General features: G+C 40.0%; 1 protein-coding gene across 1 annotated transcript in view; it reads right to left on the bottom strand.

Annotated features, from left to right (window-relative positions):
- Positions 1-13609: 13609 nt before the first annotated feature.
- Positions 13610-23379, bottom strand: part of mtfr1l (mitochondrial fission regulator 1-like) — a 13618-nt gene continuing 3848 nt past the window's right edge. The window contains exons 2-5 of the mRNA XM_048613138.1: positions 21990-22210; positions 20452-20785; positions 17724-17880; positions 13610-17131 (exon numbers count right to left, since the gene is read on the bottom strand). Coding sequence (XP_048469095.1) covers positions 17766-17880; positions 20452-20785; positions 21990-22210 — 670 coding nt within the window. The 3' untranslated portion in view covers positions 13610-17131; positions 17724-17765. The remainder of the gene's footprint in view (positions 17132-17723; positions 17881-20451; positions 20786-21989; positions 22211-23379) is intronic.

The raw sequence follows: 23379 nt of genomic DNA, 5'->3' as shown, positions 1-23379 counted from the left end.
AAGGGTCTAGGCCCGAAACGTCAGCCTTTCTGCTCCTATGATGCTGCTTGGCCTGCTGTGTTCATTCACGCCCTGCACCTTGTTGTCTCGGATTCTCCAGCATCTCCAGTTCCTACTATCTCTGCTAGATTCTGAGAAGTGTTGGAAAAAAACTGAATTAATTTCAAAGATAGTAAGAACTGCCAATGCTGGAGTCAACAATAACACAGTGTGGAGCTGGAAGAACACAGCAGGCCAGGCAGGATCAGAGGAGCAGGAAAGCTGACGTTTCGGGTCAGGACCCTTCTTCAGAAAAGGTCTTATGGACAAACTTAGGAAATAATCCATTCAGCAAAGAGATCTTTCTTCTTTTATAAACTTTCCAGCTGCAATGGTTTCTGGCTGTAAAACCAAGATACTGGTCTGCAAGATATTGGTCAGTTGTTTTCTTGAGTGGCAGCTGTGAAATAGGTACACGAGCAGTGCTGTTAGCAAGCAAGTTCCAGAATTTTGATGTGTCTTAAGACCTACTTTAGGATTACACAAATATTCCTCATGTTTTAGTTTCCATAATCCAGCCACTGGCTCTTTTGAATTTAGAGCACTGAAACAATCAAGTTTATCACTAAGGCACGTGAACAGCAATCACAAACCCAACTGCAGTACTTCTTGGTAACTCCTAATGTAAGGTTATCAGACTGAAATATTTTCTGTTCCTGTCTGCAGGTGCTGCCAGACCTGCTGTGAACCTCCAGCATTTTATTTTTTGATATTTGTTGGATTGCTATTGTCAAGAGTTACAAGTTATTTGTTTTTGGAGAACAGTGATGAAAAAAGTCAAAAAGAATTACAGTGTGTTACAGTTCCATTAGCTGCAAGTGCAAGACAAAATAGAATATAAATCTGGTAATAATGCATTATCTAGAATTTAAGCACAGAAACCAGCCTGCTGCTCCATGCCAGTGTTTATGCTCTACATGACCCTACTGTCACCCTACGTCATCTAATCCTGTCAATGTATCTTTCTACTTTAAGCTACATATCTAGCCTTTTCTTAAAGGCATTTCTTCCCTATTCAACATGACAGAAAGCATCACATTCCCACCACTCTCTGGTTAAAGATGATTCTCCTCAACTGGGTTAATTTATTCAAATGTTTAGTCCTGTAATATTTTAGATTCCCTCAAAAATGAAAACATTTTCACTACAATATACTCCATCAAACTTCATCCTAATTTCAGACAACCCTTCAACCAACTCTTTGGTTAAAGATCAGGAAAATAAAATATATTTAGAGATAGTAGGAACTGCCGATGCTGGAGTCTGAGATAACAAGGTGTGGAGCTGGATGAACACAGCAGGCCAGGCAGCATCAGAAGAGCAGGAAAGCTGACGCTTCGGGTCTGGAACCCTTCTTCAGAAATCTATAAAATATATTTGTTTTACTTACTCGAAATAAGAGAGCCATCATTGTCAAGTCTGGTTTAGGCATGGTTACTACAGCAGTACATTTGAAAGAGGAAGCAAAAGCATTTGAAGTGGAACTAAACCATTAAACACCTATAGAGCTGATCGCCTGCCAGATTACAGATGCTTTTTTTTTCACAAAAGAATCAATCCATCTATTACCACATCATTTGTCATTCCAAAGGAAAAACCCCAGCCATACAGGAACTAGTTCTCAATTCTTTTGTATTCTGTCAAATAAAAAGGCTAAGCTATTGTTGTCCACCATAAAATAATGGTGACGAGGAGTGAATAAATTCCTGCTTTCTTCTTGTGAACTCAGTTCCAAATTTAACATTCTGGATTTTAATATGCACCAGGAACTGAAACACTCAGAAGTAATCAACGGACTCCAAGTTGTCTGCTTGAGTGAGCATTTATCAAGACATTTCACTTCATATATACTTATGCCTATATGACATGCTACATCCATAGATGTAAAAGTTTAAAAATATACTTGCAGAGTATTACAACAGCATATTAGTGCCAATTTTTACCCTCAATGTCACAGTTGAATTTGCTCAACAATTATCCCTACAGCAACCAATTAAATCCATGGATCAAATCTAGTCATTGAAAACTATTCATGTTCATGTACTTTTAACTCATCATCAGTTATAGTGTTCAGTTAGTTATAATTAATAGTCTTCCCTGGGAAGAAGAAATGTCCTTTAGACAGAAGGAAGGTGCAAGCATCAAACAGCTCCCAATGTGACCTCAAATAGCGTCAAGAGCAGTTGTGCTTAATGCAACTTTTAGACATTCTTCCTTCTTCATTAACGTTCAGTAGCTTTTTATTTTTGTTCCACAGAAAAGTGCGTGGGAGGAGGCATCATTAGTCTGATTGTGTATCTATTAACGTAGGATGCAGTGACAAATTGAATGCAGTGATCATTCAGCTGCATCTTCCCTTTAACCCAACATCCTCAATGAGCAGTTTCCAGTAGAGTCCCCTGGCCAGCAAATCAGGAATAGGCACTTTGGCTGATTTTACACTATTAAAGCTTGGGCCACAGGGCCTACTGCCCCCTCTACTGCTTGCAATGATGTTCAGTCATTAGGGGCATAGCAGATTGTTAAATCGGCCAATAGATCCAATTAATTCTAATCCTTGTGGCTCAGAGTCCATTTCCCTCAGGTTTGTATTAAATTTCATTATGAATCACTGTCATTTTCTCCATATTTGCAAGGCTACAATTTTCAGATCATACCTCTCACTCTGTAAAAAGGTTCTTCCTCACTTTTCCTTGATGGATTTATAATGATTTTTAACATTTTATTGCAATAAGCAAAAAGAAAAAAACTGCAGAGAGAGAAAGAAATTCCTATTCCAATGTTTTATAGCCTCTCTAAGCTTACATTCCTAAAGGTTTCAATCAAGTGACCACTTGCTTTCAGCACTGCAAACACCCTCTCTGCCTGGTACCCTCCTTTCTGATTTTTTTTTGCCAGATAAATTAAAGGTCTAAAGAAAACTACAACATGCAATCTTTGTACATCTGAAAGGAAAAAGAATGCCACCTCTTATCCTCAGCTCCAGGTTGCTCTGAAAGCCATATGATGCCTCACAATTATACGCTTCATTACACAAAAACAACAATTCAAATCTCTCAGTTCTTTTTCCAAAAAGGAAATGAGAACACAAATAAAACTAAACCACATAGACAAAAGGAGGCTGGAAGAACATAGCAAGCCAGGCAGCATCTGCAGGAAAGGAGCAGTCAACATTTTGGGTATTACCCTTCTTCAGGACTGAAGAACTCCATAAGCTGGAAATCTGAAACCAGAAATTGCTGAAGAAACACAGCAGGTCAGGCAGCATCTGTGGAGAGGAAAAACAGTTAACATTTTGAATCCAGTGACCCTCCTTCAGAACAGAACACAACTCATCAGGCTTATGGATAAAGTATGGGTTAACACTGAAACCATACTTGAGCAACACCTACAATCCTGGAAGACTTCAGAACACTGGCTTGAAGTGATCAAGAACACTGATCGGACTTGAACAATTTGTAGCTCTAACACATGCAAGTTTAGTAATACTACAATCCTGCTATTAATTCCAAGTCAACAATTTGCAGCTAAAGGGAAACAATTTAAAAATATTTTCTCCCCTCAGTCTGAGAATATTTCAGCACAGGAAGCAGTCGTTTAGCCCCACTATGACTCTGTGGCACTCTTTTGCCATTATTTTACTAAAGCTTTCCTTCAAGTACTTTTCTAATTAAAAGTGACTACTGAATCCTCATAACTTTGTCTGCAATAAGGAGGACAACTCCAGTTTTTTTTCCACACAACTCAAGATCCTTGTCCTATTGCTAGGCATTTCAGGGAGGAGCTAACAGTCAAACACATTGTGTGTCTGGAGCCACATGTGGGTCAGACCAGGTAAGTTTGGCAGATGCACTTTCTTAAAGGACATGAGTGAACTAGAGGAGTGATGATAATTGATGATAATTTCATGGTCACCATTACTGAAACTAGTTTTATATTCCAGATTTCTTAATTGAATTAAATTCCAAGCTGGGAGAGAAACCCATACCCTTGATGCATTATTCATAGAATCCCTACAGTGTGGAAACAGGCCCTTCGGCCCAACAAGTCCACACCAACCCTCAGAGCATCCCACCCAGACCCATACTGCATAACCCACCTAATCTACACATTCCCTGAACACTATGGGCAATTTAGCACGGCCAATCCACCTAGCCTGCACATCTTTGGGCTGTGGGAGGAAACCGGAGCACCCAGAGGAAACCCACATAGACACAGGAAGAATGTGTGCAAACTCCACACAGTCACCAGAGGGTGGAATCAAACCCGGGTCCCTGGCACTGTGAGGCAGCAGTCTAACCACTGAGCCACTGTGCTGCCCTACGGCCCTTGGATTATCAAATCAGAAACATTCTACCAAGCCACTATCCATCTTTCGTTTTTTTCTAAAACTTATCATTTGAGTTCAATGCAAAGGCTTTCAGGGTCGTTGTTTTTGTGGCTAATAAGCGAAGAATGGAAATTATGACATTTGCTAGATCTACCCAAAGTCCAAGGTTCAATTCCAAGTCAGTGATAGTGAGCTGTTTGATCTGAGCAAGGATCCACAAGACTCAGGAGCAGAAATAGGCCATTCAGCCCATTGAGACTGCTCTATCATTCAATGAGACTTTGGTTGATCTGGTAATCCTCAACTTCATTTTCCTGCATTTTCCCTATAATCTTTGATTCTGCTGCTGATTAAAGATGTCTATTACAGCCTTGAACATACTTAATGACCCAGCCTCGACAGCCCTCAGCAATAAAGAATTCCAAAAAATCACTACTCACGGAGAAGAAATTCCTCCTCATCTGTCTGAAATGTGCAACCTCTTATTCAGAGATTATGCTCTCTGGTCCTAAACTCTTCCACAAGGGGAAGCAACCTCTCCACACCCATCTTGTCAGGTCCCCTAAGAATCCCGTATGTTTCAATAAGGTTGACTCTCATTCTTCTAAATTCCAATGGGACAGACCCAACCTATTTAACTTCCTCTGGTATCAGCCTAGCGAACCATTCTGGACTGCCTCTAATGCCACGATATGTTTCCATAGATAGCAGCCCAAATTTGTTCATAATATTCCAGCCGTTATCTGACTAGTGCCTTGTACAGTTTTAGCAAACATTTTCTACTTTTAAACTCCATTCACTTTGATCACCTCTTTTGGATAATAAAGGAAATGAAAAAGAGCCAAAGGTCCCGAAGAAGGAGGCAATGCATGAGAGTCAGTTAAAGAGCATTTGGTTCTCTCTCAGACACAAGTATCTACTGTTGTCCACTATACAGGGATGAAGTAAAATTCCCAAGAGATGCTAATATGTTATTGAGAAGGACAGGAAGGGAAAGCGGATTCCAAAAAAGTAAATCATTGTAAAATTCTTCTTGGCAGTCAGCAGAATAAAAGTTAAACGCTTCGGATGTTTTTTAATTATATGGAAACAGAAGCTGCAGAAATAAGAAAACTTTAGTCTATCCCTGTAAATTACTAAAGGAAACCTGGTGGGATCCTACAAATCTCATTTTCCAAAACACAGTTAACTGCAAAATAAAAAAAAGTTGACTTCAGTGCTAAATCTACCACTTTAAATAGAAGCATAAGAGGATTATGAATTAAAATACCTTTGATGACTTGTGCACAGTTTTTGTTTTATAAGGTTCCAGGAACAGTCAAAATTTCATTAGGTGACTGGCAAACATTATTCAGCATAATCAGACAATCCTTCAAAGAACATTTCTTTCCATCCTGTGATTCACTAAGCAGTTTATAAATAAACCATTTAGTCTGTACAATCCTTGAGAGAATATAGAGCACAGAAACAGGTCACTGAACTCGAAACATTAACTCTACTTTGTCCCCATAGATGCTGCCAGACCTGCTGAGTTTCTTCAGCAATTTCTGTTTCTGTAACAGAAACAGGCCATTTGGCCCTACTGGTTGTGCTGCTGTTTGTTTCACAGCAGCCCCTTCCTCATCATATGCTTTGATTCTTTGTTCTTTCACACATCTCAGCACTTTTAGGACCTAACTTTAAAATGCAGAATCCCTGGCATTAAATAAAGCAAGAAGTCGTAGAATCACACATCCAGCACGGAAACAGACCTTCAGTCCAACCAGTCCATGACAAACGTAATCCCAAACTAAACTAGTTCCACCTGCCTGCTCCTGGCCCATATTCCTCCAAACATTTCTTATTTATGGACTTATCCAAATGTCGTCTTAATGTTGTAATTGTACCCACATCCACACACAAACCATTCTCTATGTTAAAAAAAAAGTTGCCCCTCATGTCTTTTTTATATCTTTCTCCTCATGTTAAAAATACGCCCCCAGTCTTGAAATTCCTTACCCTAGGGAAAAGGCACCTGTTATTCACCTTATCAATACTCCTCATGATTTTATAAACTTCTTTAAGGTCAGCCCCTAACTTGCTATGCTCCAGCGAAAAAAGTCCCAGCCTGTCCTGCCTCTCCTTATGCCTCATACCGTCCATTCCCAGCAACATTTTGGTAAATCTTTTGGGGACTCTTTCCAGATTAATAATTATTCCTATAACAGGGAAACCAGAATTAATGGCTTAAAGATTATTGCAAGTGAAATGGGTTTCTGTACATGGCACACTGACAGTACTAGGGTAGAGGGGTGCTGTTCTGAAGGGACAGGCTTCAAGTTGAACTGTGCTAAGACCTGTGTCCTGGGAAATCAAATAACAAAGGCTGTAGAGAAATTTTTAAACTAATTAGAGGGGGGGGGGAGGGGGGAAGAGGGGATACACTGTTTACAAAGCCTGGGAAAAGAACATTGTTACAAGGAGACCAGATCTGAGAACTAAATATTGCAGCGTGGACTTTTTGAAAGGACTGGCAGGATGAGGAGGGTGGTCGGATGGCTTCATTCATATGGAATGGAATAACAGTGATATCAAGAAATGGATCAGAAGATGTACGGTGGAGATAAGAATTCACAAGGGGTTACAGGTTGGGACTTACTGGAATTTAGAAGAATAAGAGATGACTTCATTGAAACATATAGGATTTTAAGGGGCTGAACAGGGTAAATGCTGAGAAGACGTTTCCCCTCAAGAGGAAGTCTAGGACCAAAGGGCATAGTCCCAGAATAAAGGGGCCCAATTTAAGACTGGGGTTGAGGAGGAATTTCTTCTATCAAAGGGTTGAGCGTCTTTGAAATTCCTTGCAATAGAGAGCTGCGGGGGCAGAGTCCTTGTGTTTATTTAAGGCTGAGACAGATAACCCTTGATCTCCCGGTTGATCAAGAATCTATGAGGAAAATGCAGGGAAGTAGATATGAGGAACATCAGATTAGCCATGATCCTATTGAATGGCAGAGCAGAGTCGAGGGGCAGAATTGCCTACGCTAGATTTTATTTCTTTTGGCCCTATGGGAAGAAAAGCACTGGTGAGAGGTGTATTTCAGGGAGGCAACCTGTGACTCAGTGAGTACCACAGGGATCCGTGCTGGGGACATAATTATTCACAATACTATAGATATCAATGACTTGGATGAGTGAAGTGAGTGCATCATTGCAAAGTTTGCAGATGACAAAACAAGTTGAGAAGGCAAGTGATTAGGATTACAGTCTACAGCAGAATGTAGACAGGTTAAGTGAGTGGGAGGGAAAGACTTGGCAAATTAAATAGGTTCTGAACTTTGGCACAAAGCACAGAAATCCTGAATATTATTCAATTGGAGAGAGACTGCAGCACAGAGGGATTTGGGGTTCCTTGCATATGAAACACAAAAAAGCTAGCAGTTAAGTTCAGCAGATAATAGGGAAGAATAAATGGATTATTGTACACTATTTCAAATGGATTGGGGTATAAAATAGGGAAGGTTTGCTAAAATTATACAAGGCATCAATCAGACCATAACTAGATTACTGTGAATATTTTTGGACCCTTGATCTACGGAATGGTGTTCTGGCTTTGAAAACAGTCCGGAGAAGGCTCAAGGGTTGATGCCAGGAACAAAGGGTTTGTTTTATAAGGTCGGTCCTGTACTCACTGGAGTACAAGAATGAAGTGACCTGACTGAAACATACAAGATTCTTAGAGGTCTTGACAAGGTAGATGTGAAGAGATAACAAGGTATAGAGCTGGATGAACACAGCAGGCCAAGCAGCATCAGAGGAGCAGGAAAGCTGATGTTTCAGGTCTGGACCCTTATTCAGATATGCCTTCAGACCCATTTCTGAAGGGTCCAGACCCGAAACGTCAGCTTTCCTCCTCCTCTGATGCTGTTTGGCCTGCTGTGTTCATCCAGCTCTACACCTTGTTACCTCAGATTCTCCAGCATCGGCAGTTCCCACTATCTCTAGATGTGAAGAGGTTGTTTCCCTTTGTGGGAGAGTCTAGAACCAGAAAGCACAAATTTCAAAGTAAGGGGTCACTTATTTAAGGTGGACAGGTGGAATTTGAGGCTAGTAAGTCTGTGCAATTCTTTACCACAGGTGGGCTCTAAAGGCCACATCAAGTATATTCAAGGCCGAGATAGATTTTTACGACAGGTAAGGGAATCAAAGGCCAAATAGTGAAAAGGCAGGAAACTGCATGCAAGGATTATTTGATCAGCCATGATCTCAATGAATAGTACAGCAGACTCAAGGGACTGAATGGCCTACTTCTGCTCCTGCATCATATGGTTGATATGCGCTTAAGTTGCTGATATCAGCTGCGGTCAAATATTTCAGCAGTTAGAACAAACCCACATTACAGGAGAAATACTGGCAAGTGCCTGATCATCCTCCAGTAACCTATTGCTGAAAGAATTGGTGTGGACTAATTCCCTTTTGACATATGAGCATAAACAGTTGTCTAGATATATGCAAAAAAGAAATATTTGCATTTACATAGCACCTTTCGAAATCATCAGAAATCTCAATGTATTATAGCTAATTGCTTTTTGGAGTGTACTGTTGCAGTGTAAGAAATGTGTTCAGCAAATCCTCTCCCATGAACAGCAGTGTGATAATGAGCAGAAAATCTGCTTTTGTGATGATTAGTGAATAAACACTGGCCAAGGCACCAGGAACAGCACCTCTCCTCTTTCTTGAAGGAGTGCCATGGTATCTTACATAAATCTCCATTAAAACAGGCAGCTGAAGCCCGTGTTTAATGTCTCAGCTGAGGCCACAGTTCTAAAAACGTAGTGCTCTCTCTGTACAATACAGGGATGTCTGCTTTGGTTTTAATGGAACTTGATTTATTATCACATATACCCAGATACAGTGAAACATATTGTTTTGCATGCTATCCAGACAAATAATACCTTGCATAAGTCCATCAGGGTAATTGAACAGAATGCAGAATATAGTATTACAGCTACACCTTCTATGTAACAATCAACTGTATTACAAGTGGTCCATTCATAAATCTGATAAGGTGGAGTGGGGGGGGGGGGGGGGGGGGGAGAAGTAGAAGGAGGGGATGGTGTTCTTGAATCTGTCAGTACATGTTTTCATACTTTTTTTAAAATCTTCTGCCTGGTGGAAGGAAGAGAGCACAACTAGAGAAGGAGGGTCTTTGATCATATTGGCTGCTTTCTCAAGGTAGCAGGAAGCGTAGATGGAGTTGGAACTGAATTTGGCTACACTCATGAACGTACAAGGATCAGAGTAAGGGGCTGAGTATGCAGCCTTGCAGGGGACCACTGTTGAGGATTATCATGGAGGTGTTGTCACCTGTCCTTACTGATTGTATCCCCCCTTCTGACCCACAGACCACAGTTGCAGAGGGCGGAACAGAGACCTAGGCCTTAGAGCTTGGTAGGAATTATGATAGGGATAAATAGGAGTCAGGCATAGGTATCCTTGTTATCCGTGTTATACAGACATTCCAAGGAGGAGGGAAATGGCATCTGCTGTAGACTTATTGCAGCACCAGGCAAATTGTTGCAGATTAAGTAAATATGGGAGGCTGGATTCGATGTGTGCTTTGAAGGGTTTGTAATGGTACTTCATAATGAAGAATGTTAGAGCCACAGGGCAGTAGTCAGTAAGGCATGCTGCCTGAACCTGGAACTTTCAATTCAGTCACAAAGACTCAGTGAGGTATTGGAAACAACAAGAGACGAAATTAGCCCCAGGAGGGGGAGGATTTTTCAACTAAGGGGTCACTGAAATGATCAAACTAAAAACTTATCCTCTGTTCACACAAACGTGAACCCCTTTAAGGAATTTTAAGCAAACAATTTAAGTGGATGCAAAGTGAAGGAAGAGATTTTTTTTTAAAAAAGTTTACAAAAATTGTTTTAAATCAGGAGGCAGCAGTGATGCTCCACCTTGTTCAAGCTAGTGAAATACTGCCCTCAACTGGCACACGTTAGTTCCTGTAGTTGTAAAATTTAAAAATTTCATCATGTTAATAGTGCCAACCTGATGCTGGAAAATGACTCATTTCATTAGGATAAGATTGGAGAAAGCCAACTTTTAATTCACAAAGGAAATTATTTGCAATGGGTTTTCAAATCAACATGATTAAAATGAATTTCCTACGCTATTTGTAACCCAAAAAAGTAATACAGATAAACTAGCAGGGATCCACAAAAGATTGAAACTGGTATCTCCATTGCATCACTTTTTATATCATTCTTCTATCAAGGATTTTAGCAATCAAAAGTTCTCTTGGAAATGCGACAGAAGGTATTCATGAGCTTTGGAGCCTAAATAGTCAAGTGTCGTCTTGTGACTAAACCTAACCCTACTGCAGAATGTGAAAGTCTAACTGGGATTTGTTGAAACACTGGTGCAAATTGGAGCTTCGGTGCTACTTCACAAAAAAAACTTTCAAATATCCCTGCTAAAACAAAATTAGTGTGTAAAAACAGAAGAAAAACAAATGCCAACATTGTTAAGAGCCTGGCCTTACTATCTACTAATTCCCATACTTTCCTTCTCTGCTAACACTCCCTCAATTGTGCTTCCACAAACCACAATACAGCAGAAAACTGCCAACCCTCCTAAAGCCATGCAGAATATATACTAAAGTCATTCACTGACTGCACATGAAAACTTTGAACGTTTTCACTGTTGATTTAATCTCTTTTAGAGCCAATTTAAAATACTGAAAATACAATTTGCATTTCCACAGTCTTTAATCAGAGGGGAAATTGATAGCACTTAACCTTCTGCTGTGTATAAAAACACTGGCATCAAACCACCAACCAATAGAAATATATAGACAAAATACTGACATCATCAATATTGCAACGATTCACCAGTGTCCCTTACTGTTTACTCCATCCCTTAGTGCTACTGAAATAAATTCAGTGGGTTGAGTTTAGACCAGCAGTATTCCTATATTATTGAATGCAGAAACTTTAGAAAATAATGAGTAACAGGAATTTAGTTCACCAAAATGTTGCAAGTCCTCTTGCCTCCAATGATGGCCTGCATGCGTAATATGGTTTACTGCTGCTGTAGTCTGAAAAGCAAAAAAGGTTTCCCAAGCTGGTATCAAACAGGAAATAACTTTTTAGTGTGTACAATCTTTCATTCAAAGAACTGACACGCCACCCAAGGAAGAACTGGATTTCACAAGCTTCAAAATCTCCGCTCCCCCTACTGTATCCCAAAACCAGTCCAGCTCGTCCCCGCCTCCCTAACTTGTTCTTCCTCCCACCTAAAGCCACACCGCCATCTCCTACCTACTAACCTCATCCCGCCCCCTTGACCTGCCCATCCTCCCTGGACTGACCTATCCCCTCCCTAACTCCCCACCTACACTCACCTTTACTGGCTCCATCCCCGCCTCTTCGACCTGTTTGTTTCCTCTCCACCTATCCTCTCCTCTATCCCTCTTCTATCCGCCTCCCCCTCTCTCCCTATTTATTTCAGAACCCCCTTCCCCTCCCCCATTTCTGATGAAGGGTCTAGGCCCGAAACGTAAGCCTTTCTGCTCCTATGATGCTGCTTGGCCTGCTGTGTTCATCCAGCTCTGCACCTTGTTGTCTCTGGCAGCATTTAGTGGTTGTTTGTAAAACAGCATGACACGAGACCGAACTGCATAATGCTACAGTTCGCAAAGAATGAGCCTCTTTCTCAGAGGGTGGTGGGAGGCAGGGCAGGGGGCGGTGGAGAAGGAAAGAGAAAGAAAGAGACAATTGGCTACCTATAGCTTGAAGATACCTTGCCCCACACTTCTGATGTGGTTGAGGAGGCAGGCCTCCATGAACTCCTGCACTTGGTACACAGTGATCAAACCCATTCTAATAGCTATATTCTGCAACACATTAGGCATTTTGACAACTGAATTGATCAACTTCCCCACAATACAGTTAATAATCAAAAGTGCAGGCTGAGGAGAAAATTAGGTAGGTTGAGACGTCAAACAGTATACCACCTTAATATCTCAAAACTAGCTTGATGTAATCAGAACACATTTTATGGCTGAGGATATTAAAATGGAACAGATAGAGATCCTTCATTATTACTGGGATTTTTAAATTATGTATTTGGGGTATGTATACAATGACACATATTACACTTAAAGCAGCTGGTCAGTGGGTACAGTCCCCACCTGAACCAGAGAAACTGCAGAATTTGATGGCTGAGGAAGATGCATTCATAACAAAATAAGGTTGATAATCCTTCCTATTCCTGCAGGCTATAAAAGCAGGAAAGATTCCTGGTGATGTGATAGAAAGAGCATTTGAACCTTGAGCATCACCATGCCCAGCACTAGGCTACAAGCATGCTAAAAAAATTGCATTTAGCCAGATGCAGTAACTCAGATGCCAAGTGAATTGTGACACCACTATTGACTTCCACTGGTCACAGTAATAATTAGAAAAAGATCCCAAGGAGCTGTGCAGAAATCCACAGGCAGTGGACTAGGATTGAGATTTTAAGTGTATATACATGTGTGCACACCAGGGTTGTTAACCAAACAACCCTTCTTTTATCTCTTGTTGTCAGTACCTGGCAATCACTCATGTTCTTAAAGGGAAGGCTCTTCAGGCAATCTGTCTACAAAAACAGAGTCAAGTGTCTGTGTACTGTAGAGATTGTTTTATGGGGACGCTAGTTTGGATCAGTCATGGATTCTTGCCACTCTTCTTCCTACCCTGCAGACTGATCAGGATTGATGCAGATCGTTGTTCTAACAACTCGAAGGAAGTGCTTTGTTACAAGAGAGGAGCTGCCTTTTGAACCCATTACAGGGGGAGACTAGGTAAGCAGAAATGGAAGGATCTGCTGCTCAGGGGTTTTTAAAAAAAAAGGGAGGCTCCTGTGGAGCAAAAACGTGGGCTTGGACCAGTTGAGCCTAGAAAAAGGCAATTCAGCTATTATGTTATATTATTGTAAGTGCAATGACCAACTGCAGCTCTGCCATGACCACCTCAGCAGCACTCAGTTAACTCATTTCATGAAGTGTATACACCTATTACTCATTCGATAATCTTGCTGGGTCATTTGGGGTGTCATGCAGAACTATTCCCCTTGCCTCTGAGAAGTTACACATCTTGGAAATTGAAAGTTAGCGTCCTCAACCAGTGGCCAAAAGAATTGAAGATGGAATAAAACAGACGAGGTTGCTAAAGACTTAAATCACAGTATTCAGAGTCTACAGAAGGCTCAGATATTCTGCATATTTTATTGGTGTTGCCAGAATTAATCAGAAATGAACACAAGTTAAACTTTTAAAAAAATCTTTTCATATGCAAGATGAAAATTGTTAATAGATCTCTTACATCAATGTAATAAATAATGAACTAATCATGCATGCACAATCTGATAAGTTATTGCTTTAAAATTTCATTTCACTGAATAATAAACTCCAGGACAACATTTAAAAAAGCAAGTGTAATAGCTTATTATTCAGAATTTGATATCTCCCAGTGATCATCCTTTTCAAAGGGAGATCTAAAGTATGAGGGGCATGCGGGATAGGTTTGAGGTTGCACCAACATTTCTATGGCAAGTGACTGATGTACTCAGGCCCATAAAGGCTACTTGCTCTCAAGGCAATATTTCTTTAAGTTACAATCGGAAGTATTTACTGTGATGGATTGTTAGGCAGATATCTTGGTCCTTAGCCAAAACATGAATGCAAAAATAAGCTCCAAAATTTAGAATAGAAATAAAGTGCTGGAGAAATCCATTAGGTTTGGCAGTAACCGTGGAGCAAGAAACAAAGTTAATGTTTTGCATCCAATATGGCTTATACAGAATTCTTCCCACAGAGAAGTCATATTGGATTCGAGACATTAACTTTGTTTCTCACTCCACAGATAGTTGCAGACTGCCGAGTTTCTCTTGTACTTTCTGCTTTTATTTCAGATCTCCAGTTTCTGCAGTACTTTCCTTTGATTTTGCTGAAATTTGGAATACTGTTTATAAAATAAAATAGGCCTTACAGTTTACACAAAGATTTGGATGGGAGGTTTTGTTTGGGTGAGGGTGGGGGTTATAGCTTCTGTGTGCAATAATACCATGACTACATTGATAAAGAACCAGTTTAGGACGTCACAATCCACAGATCACCCACTGAGGTCTTCGAATTACAAGTTTCACTAATAGGGTTAAGTTGCACCATTTCAGTGAAATCTGAATAGGAATACAAGTGAGTGGACAAGTTGTGCTGAAGACAGAATTTGCAGCATAAAAAAAAAAAACTTAAGTGTAATGCTTTATTTTTAAAATATTAGAGTAAAACAAACTACATAATTTGTTTTTTCTTGCACACGGAGTGTAACAACAGCAGTGCTGAAGGGACCCCTTTCCAACTTTTGTTGGAGTGTGGACTATATTCAAGCAATGCTGAAATACTCTGCAAGGCTCATCTTGCTGCCACTCCAGACCACCTCATGCCAAACTATGCAAAGGCATTTTACAAAGACTTGTCTGATGGGCTCAATGGCACTCATTTCATGTCAGACTTGGAGCCAGCAGAAAAATCAGAACCTTCATCTGTTATTTGTATTTGGGTCTCAATTTAAAAAGGGCAAGCACTGTGGCTGCCTGTAACAAACATCAATTTCTACAGTTCCAAGGTTCACTCCCATTGTACTGCAGCGATGGATTTCAGAATGCACATTTTCAGCATTTTTCAATGAAAAAATTACAGAATCATCCGATGGAATACTTGGCCAATGAAGTAGTTAAAGAAAAGTTCTTCAAAAAGAGAAAACAAAAAAAGTGATTGTATACATCAAGTAAAGATAAATGCAAAGCCATGAATAAAATAAAGCATGGTTAAGTCTGGATTAATGTCAAGCACAATGGGCTGAGTAGGATCCTACTCTAAACATACCGATTTAGAAATGTAACAATGCAAAGAGACAATTTTAAGTGTTAATTAAAATGTGTTCTTCCCTAGGCCTGAGCAAGATTGCTCTCTGCCATTTGTCTCTTTGTGCTACCAAGAGGCAAAAATTCCCTCAGTCAAACAGAACAGAAGGCTAGACTGCAGCAGGAACAGGTGACAGTTTAAACATATATGTTAGAAAGCTTCACTGTTGAACATTTCCTTGCAACAACTAGAGAATAATACCAACAATATGTCAATTAGCTTTTTAAAGTGAGAGTTGGCTGTGGGATTTCAAGTCAGAGCTTTCATAGTGATTCCAATGACTCAGTAATATGCTACTGGATCAACTTCAAAAGAAACGCCGATACCTCAAATCCAGATGTGTGCGCATGTGCAAGCGAAAGATATTAAAGTTTAAATGACATTTTAAGATGAATAGCTTATCTATCTTTAGACTGCTGTGGGTCACAATCCAACAAGAGCGCCCAGAATGAAAAGGCATGATTGCCCAGTCTTCCATAACACTGCTTTTGATTTCTAATTCAAGAATAAAATGCAGGCACTAAATGACCCTCCCCCCAAACAATGTACCAACTTTAAATTGCAGCTGATGTTTTAGATGATTTTGTAAATATACTATGCAATTGCGATAGTGAGTGACCACCCAACAACCCTTTATTTCAAGGCAAGTTATCAAGCTGCTAACTGACAATGCAAAACACGTGACCTTGCATAAACTCAACGAAAATTCTAACTATTGCATTGCCATTTGCATCTTCAGCTGTCTCTTCACTCTCATACAGGCATCTATTTACAAACAAATATCACAAAAAGCTGGAAACAAATTGAATCGGGTTTCCAGGCCAGCTACAGTAGAAATAATGTAGCAGCAAGCAGCACAGGAATTTTGTAGGTCCATAAAATATCCTTCAATAAAGATTAAATTTGGAATTGGCTCACAAAGCAATGATAGCATACGGTCTCTCCATAACTGAACTTCTCAGATTGCCAAGTGACTGTTGCTTGTGTAACACATGAGTGATGATTAACATTTAATTAAGGAACTTGTTAAAATTTCTTAACTGACTGGATCTTGATGTTTCTTCTGTGAATAGCATTAGGGAGTGGGAAGGAACAACTAACAAAGAAAATACAACTATTTGATTTAAAAAAAAGAGAACTGTATCAAACATTTCTGGTACTCAGCCTAAATTGGCATGGCTGCATTCCAATCACATGGATTGGAATGCATGACCGAGAAACAATTTACGCATTTTTTTTGTAAAGGGGGTGTTTACAGTTTGAGGAATTGAGACAAAGAAGTGAAAAAAGGATCACAATCTGTTTTGCCCTTTTGAATGCACATATTTCTTCTTTTAAAAAAAAACCACACTTCACCACTGTTTCTAATTAGAAACAAACAACTGAACCCTTCACCACTGACTGCGTAGCCTCTTTCAGGACATAAGATCAGTGGAGAGAATCCAAATAAGCAGCTAAAAAACTCAACACTAAATTATTTGTTAATCAAATATAAATCCCCAGTTCATCACTGTATTTAACACCAACACAAACCAATAAACTCATTCCTTCTAACAAAAGAAAAACATAGAAGCAGAGATAAGGAAGGCTTTACTCCACAATAAATCTGTATACTCAAGGCACAAATACAAGCTTGCCTCATTTAGTTTTGTATCCACAACCTGCAATTTTGTGTATAAAGTGTGCGCTTTCCTGATCAACACATCATGCTTGCTCCAAGTAGCAGGATCCATAGAGTGTATTGAACTGGCGGAGGGTAAAGCAGTCCATTCCAAGTGACTCAGTTCCCCATCCCGGTTTTAAATCTAGTGAAAAAGACAAAATAAAGTTTTTTTAAAAAATATTAAATAAAGTGAAATTAGTGCCAACCGATGTCAGCCTGTCAAACTTTATAAAACACCAAATGGAAAATAAAGCCTCTACTTCCCCATTATTTCAATTTGAAATAGTGTTATTAGTTGTCCTCATCAATTGATACACAAAAATTGGGACTTCATAAACACAACCCAAATCAAATTCAACCCCTTTGTGCTCATCTTACCAAGCTCTCCCTTCTAGGCTAGGAGGCCTGGGTTCAAGTCCCACTTGCTCCAGAGGTACGTCCTAACATGTCTGAACAGATTGATTGAAAAATCTCTACAGGGCTCTGTCCACCACCATATCCCACTCTTCTCCCTACCCAATAATTTTCACCTAATACAGCTGCTTTGAGATAGTTGAAGATGCAGGAAAAATAAAATTGGGCAAAAAATGAGAATGGAAGATCAATTTTAATGCATGATACATAATAATACAGCTCAATTTTGGAAATTATACTTGAATATTCATTCTAACATGTAATCTACACTAAAATAGTGGTCTAAAATCTCAAGTACACAGTTAAAGCGATAGACATACTTGCAGGGGGATTACTACTTGATGTTTGAAGATCTTATGTGATCAGTCTTCCTTCTTAAAAACAGAACTGTCTTGAACCGTGAACTTGCGTTTCAATGCTTCCGATATAAGCACTGATGGATCATTTTCTCTCAAAAGCTGAGAGCCTCTCCTGGACCTGCAGTGACAATAGTTTCAGTAATTAAGTCTTGCCCTAGCTATCAAATTTTGGCTCTCTTCTGAAGTAATAAGTGGTCTAGTATACATTGAAGGCATTACCTGGAATATGCAACAAGGTTGGAACATAAAAGTTAGTGAGGTATTTGTGACAAACTGCAAAAGACTAACTGCTGGTGCTGCTGGACACATGCCAGTCTTGGTTTGTTAATCAATTTGGATGTTTGCAATATTAAGACATTTATTATGATGGTATTAAGATGTTTGCAGCTAAAGTCTACTGCAAGGTCTAAATTTAGAATAACCCATTCAAAACTGAGCTGATGAAGCAAGATTTGCCATGTCCTAGGAAATGCCAGTGGTAGAAAGCAAGTGTAAAGACAGTTTACACACCAATATAAACAATGCCCCTCATCTGGAACTAAAACATTTACCAAGTAACATTCCATTTAGTGGAGGTATCCCATTTCATGTAGAATGTGTGGGGTAAAGCCAATGATAAATACATATAATGTAGACTCCAACCTTAAAATAGCTGTCAGTGCAGCTGTACAGTCATACTCAGCCCATGCAGTCTCAGTGCTTATAATGTCACTGCTAGCAATGTCACAGACAAGTGCCTGCATAAAGAACAGGACTGAAAAAGGGTTTATTTTCAATTGTTTTAAGTTAGTTTAATAAGACCAGTATATTCACATAGCACCACTCCTGACCCCTCACTGCCTCCCTCCATCACTGTTGACCACTCCCCATGATCAAGAAATTAAGTTGGTGAGTGGGAGAAAAGTAGCAAGCAGGGTGACACACAGAAACAGAATGACAATTGTGGTCTGAGTGCTTCTTGGGGTGTACAACTGTCAGTAGCATGGCACATGTGCCTATGGGCTGAGTGAACAGTGAACTTTGATTCCACGGCACATACGTCCGATTCCAGTGCACCGCCAGGAGATACTGACTTGAAAGGAGCCTTAAATACCTGTTGTTTAGGGATTGATGCAAGGCGGGCTAGAGAAGCTCAGAAACGTGGTCTGTAGAAGGAACAGGATTGAAGGTGCAAATAATGTCCCTTGGAACCAGAGGGGAGGACTTTTTAATAAATTGTCATAACTCTTCAATGTAGAATGTGCTGTCTGAAAGAGTCATAGTAATAGACGTACCAATACCATAAACTTTGGTTTATCCAGCACACACCAGCAAACTGCAATGCTGATTTTAAAAAAAATCAAAGTCAGTTAATGGCATTAGCATGGGTGTACTGCCTTTAACTCTGCTATCTCCTCAACTACTTCTCAGTCACAGTTATTAGAAAAAAGTGATTTAACTGCTCAGTTGACAATCTCACTGAAGTTGTTTTTTATTTTGAAAAATTATGTTTCATTTAACAATTCCAAGTGTTTCCCATCCTCAAGCGCAGTGCTATGTTAGAACAGCCCTTGACGAATGGATTTAAAAAAAAAGTCCAGAAAATGAAGGATTTCAGATAGTAGTGTCAAATGCCACTAAAATGCAGTTATTTCAAAACAAAACAGAATAAACACTTGGAGGAAATGATTGCAAGGCAAAGGGCCTAATGAACAGGTCTTTCAAAGCAACAGCACTGTTAAGATGAGTTGAATGGTCTTTCAACCTAATTTATGTAGATGCCATTAGATTCAACTGTCATACATATTTTAAGAGGACATCAAAGCTTAAGCCTCATTAACCCAAGTTTAAAATTAAAAACACAGAAGGATGGCTGTGATGGTACTGAAAGTTCCTCAGACCTAGCATGCATTTACCAAAACTGTCTTTTTTGGTTAAACTTCAACAAGCAACACATGAATCACATGCTGTTGTGACTGGGGCAAATTTTTATTCTGCAAACTCTTTAGCACTGTGGGTTATTATAAAAACCTATTTGTATCCTTGTTACTGGCTAGAATTCTGCCATTATAAGAGATTAACTTTTGTGGGTTGGACAGGTAATGGGGTTGGAGAGTGGGGAGGGGCATGGAAAAATCCTGTGATTATACAAAGGAAATTTTATAGCATGTCACTTTCATGCTCATTTCAAATGTTTGACAATTTGAGATTATAAACAACTTCAGAGAATATAATCCAGATTTGGAAAATATTGCACTGACCTGCAACACAGACCAAAAAAATTAAATCTTGGGTATTATGTCATTCATGATACTTAGCATAAGAACTCCATCTTAAGTTATAGCATTTGTAATTTCATTTGGATGACAAACAATACTCCTTTTGAAGTCAGTTCAGATGGATTCCCCTCCTTAAAGCTCTCGCTCACCCTATAATTTCTTCCTCAGTTCATGGACATCAAGGACATACATGACTTACTGAGATCAGTTAAGTCCACACAGACTATGAATTCAAACCAGACACTCCTGGTACACAGAGCTTACACTGTCTGGTGTCTTTCACTAAATTTTGTAAATTTGCTGCTGAGTTGACCTAATCAGCCTGCAACATTAATCTCCAGATAATTTGACATTACAGCCTGTTGTCCCAGTTTAAGACTATTCAGCAATTAATATTTGTAATATTGAAGTGATGCTCATTTCCAACTCACCCCTGTAACGAATTTAATTTGACCCTATTCATATCTTTCAGAATATCCATCATATCCGCAAAGCTGGTGGACTTTGAAAGGCAGGAGGTCTCATCATCAGCATCATTGTTCATTGTTAAATCCTGCCCCTTACTTTCAAAGTCAAAGTCAAAGTTTGATGAAGCAGCAATAGAAAAGGATGCGAGACTTAAAGATTCAGGTTCGTCAGTCTCAGGAATATCATCATTTAGAGTAAAGGATGCTAAAGGAGGGTATGCGGATTCAAAATCTGGTAAAGAGCAGGCAATACTTGACGTGTCAGGAGAGCAAAGTTCTGGTGTAAGAGGGGCAGATGCTGAAAGACAAAATGAAACAAGAGATTCTCTTTTTATTCAATGCAAGTTACATAGATGACAAATGAGTGCATTCAAGATACTAACGATATGCCCTTTTAAAATAGACATACAAAAGAAATATTTTCTGACTCAAAGCATGGTTAGTCTGCAGAATTCTCTTCCGAAAAAGTAGTAGGGGGTCAGGCCATTGGACTTATTGAAGGCTGAATAAGATAGATTTTTGATGGACTGGGGAAAAAATCGAGAGTGATTGGGGTGGTGAGGTGGAAGGGAAAAGAGGAGCCACAAAATGATCAGGTGCGAGTCATACTAAATGGCAGGACAGGCTCAAATGGCTGACTGGCGAACAGCTGCACTCAAGACCTCTGTACCTACAATACCTGTAGGCAATGCTGTAAACAGCTGTGGTCAGAGAATTAAAGTGGAGATCAGTGAATGCAGGCAATAGGCTGCAAGAAGATACACATGCTTATTACTGAAATGGCTGATCATCAAGGGTTTTGCCTTCAACCCCCTCCCCAACGAAAATTATTTCAGACCCACTGCCCACCTCGAATTAAAGAAAGTGTGGCACCTAGTTGGAATTGGTTAGTTGCCGTTGGATCCCACTAAATGATAGTCAATAATCCAAAAGCCCTTTTTTTTATTTCCAAAACCTCCCATAAATCCTACATATATCCTTCCAACTCTGCTTTCCTTGATAATTAATCCCTTTTGCATTCCAACAATAGCATCAGAACTTCCAGCCATCTCTAACTTCAGAACTCTTTCCCCAAACTTCATTTTGCCAAGTGTTTCAACATCTACCTATGCAAACAATTAAGGTCACCACACTAATTTATCTTTATATTCGCTTAGATTTGTTGCTAAACTTGATAATGGTACAGTTTAAAAAAGTATTAGTTCACTATGCAATCATAGAAAGGGCAGTGTCAGCAATGTGATACTCCAGTCAGGTCATGGTTAAATGGTGGGGAGAATGGGAAAAGTGAAGGAAAACAAAAATATCCATGTACCACATGAAATCGGTTTTCATCTGCTCGTGCCAAAGCACAAGAAGTGCCATGTTCTCAGTTAGAAAATCGAGTGGATAATCAATATTACCCCAGGTCTTTTTAAATTCCCTTTCCAATCAAAGTTAATCAGCTTTTTCCAAAGGAAGTTATTAAGTGGAATGGTAATATTTTCAAAATTCACTAGTACCCGTTTTTGTCTCTGGCACAGCAACTATTTTTGCAATCTGTTCTCGCAAACGACTAAGTTCATCTTGCAGAGCAACTGTATGGTTCAGAGCAGCTAAACCTGGTTTCTTCAGGCTTTCATGTTTTCTCCCTTCCCTTCGAAAGTTAGGGACTGATGAATTTCTGTGCATTATAAGGAGTGGGGTAGGGTGCCATTCTTCCCTGTAAGGTCTGGCATCGGCTCTATGAAATAAAAACAAACATTGTAAGGAAACATACTTACTTTCAACTAGAGACATTTAGGCATTGGTTACTTTGATGAAAGGTTTAAAACATAACTAGGTCTGTCGATGCTTCAGAAACGATGAGCTAATTTCGCATGACAGACAAGAAGGAACCTTTGGAATTATTAGAAGATGGTTTGTCTTGCAATGGATTTCCAATTTGGCATGTAACCATCAAGGTCTATTAGACAGTTATCAATTTAGGATAACAAAGGATTGGTTTTAGCTTCAGAAACCCAGAGATTGGGAGCTTTTAAGCAGGTGGAGAGGAAATCTGACAGGGTCAGAATCGCAATACTATTTCTCTCCCAAAAACAAACAGAACAGTTCAGGGAATAAGTTACTTCAGTAGATAGTTACAGTAATTGCCAGAAGAATATTTGGTTAGAAACCAGCAGATTATGAAAAGACCAAGAAAGTCTAAACTTGCAGTTTAGTGGGTATTCACTCAAGACAATTTCATAATTCACAGAACAGAACTCATTAGAGATAGTAGGAACTGCAGATGCTGGAGAATCCGAGACAACAAGGTGCAGGGCTGGATGAACACAGCAGGCCAAGCAGCATCATAGGAGCAGAGAGGCTGACGTTTCGGGCCTAGACCCTTCATCAGAAAAGGGGGAGGGGAAGGGGGTTTTGAAATAAATAGGGAGAGAGTGGGAGGCGGATAGAAGAGGGATAGAGGAGAGGATAGGTGGAGAGGAAACAAACAGGTCGAAGAGGCGGGGATGGGGCCAGGAAAGGTGAGTGTAGGTAGGGAGTTAGGAAGGGGATAGGTCAGTCCAGGGAGGACGGACAGGTCAAGGGGGCGGGATGAGGTTGGTCGGTAGGAGATGGAGGTGCGGCTTGAGGTGGGAGGAGGGGATAGGTGGGAGGAAGAACAGGTTAGGGAGGCAGGGACGAGCTGGACTGGTTTTGGGATGCGGTGGGGGGAGGGGAGATTTTGAAACTTGTGAAATCCACATTGATACCATTGGGCTGCAGGGTTCCCAAGCGGAATATGAGTTGCTGTTCCTGCAACCTTCGGGTGGCATCGTTGTGGCACTGCAGGAGGCCCAGGATGGACATGTCGTCTGAGGAATGGGAGGGGGAGTTGAAATGGTTCGCGACTGGGAGGTGCAGTTGTTT

This window comes from Rhincodon typus, chromosome 27 (genome assembly GCF_021869965.1).
Source record: "Rhincodon typus isolate 14 chromosome 27, sRhiTyp1.1, whole genome shotgun sequence".
NCBI lineage: Eukaryota > Metazoa > Chordata > Chondrichthyes > Orectolobiformes > Rhincodontidae > Rhincodon > Rhincodon typus.
The sequence above is the reverse complement of the archived record's forward strand: the minus strand, read 5'-3'. Positions and strand labels throughout refer to the sequence as shown.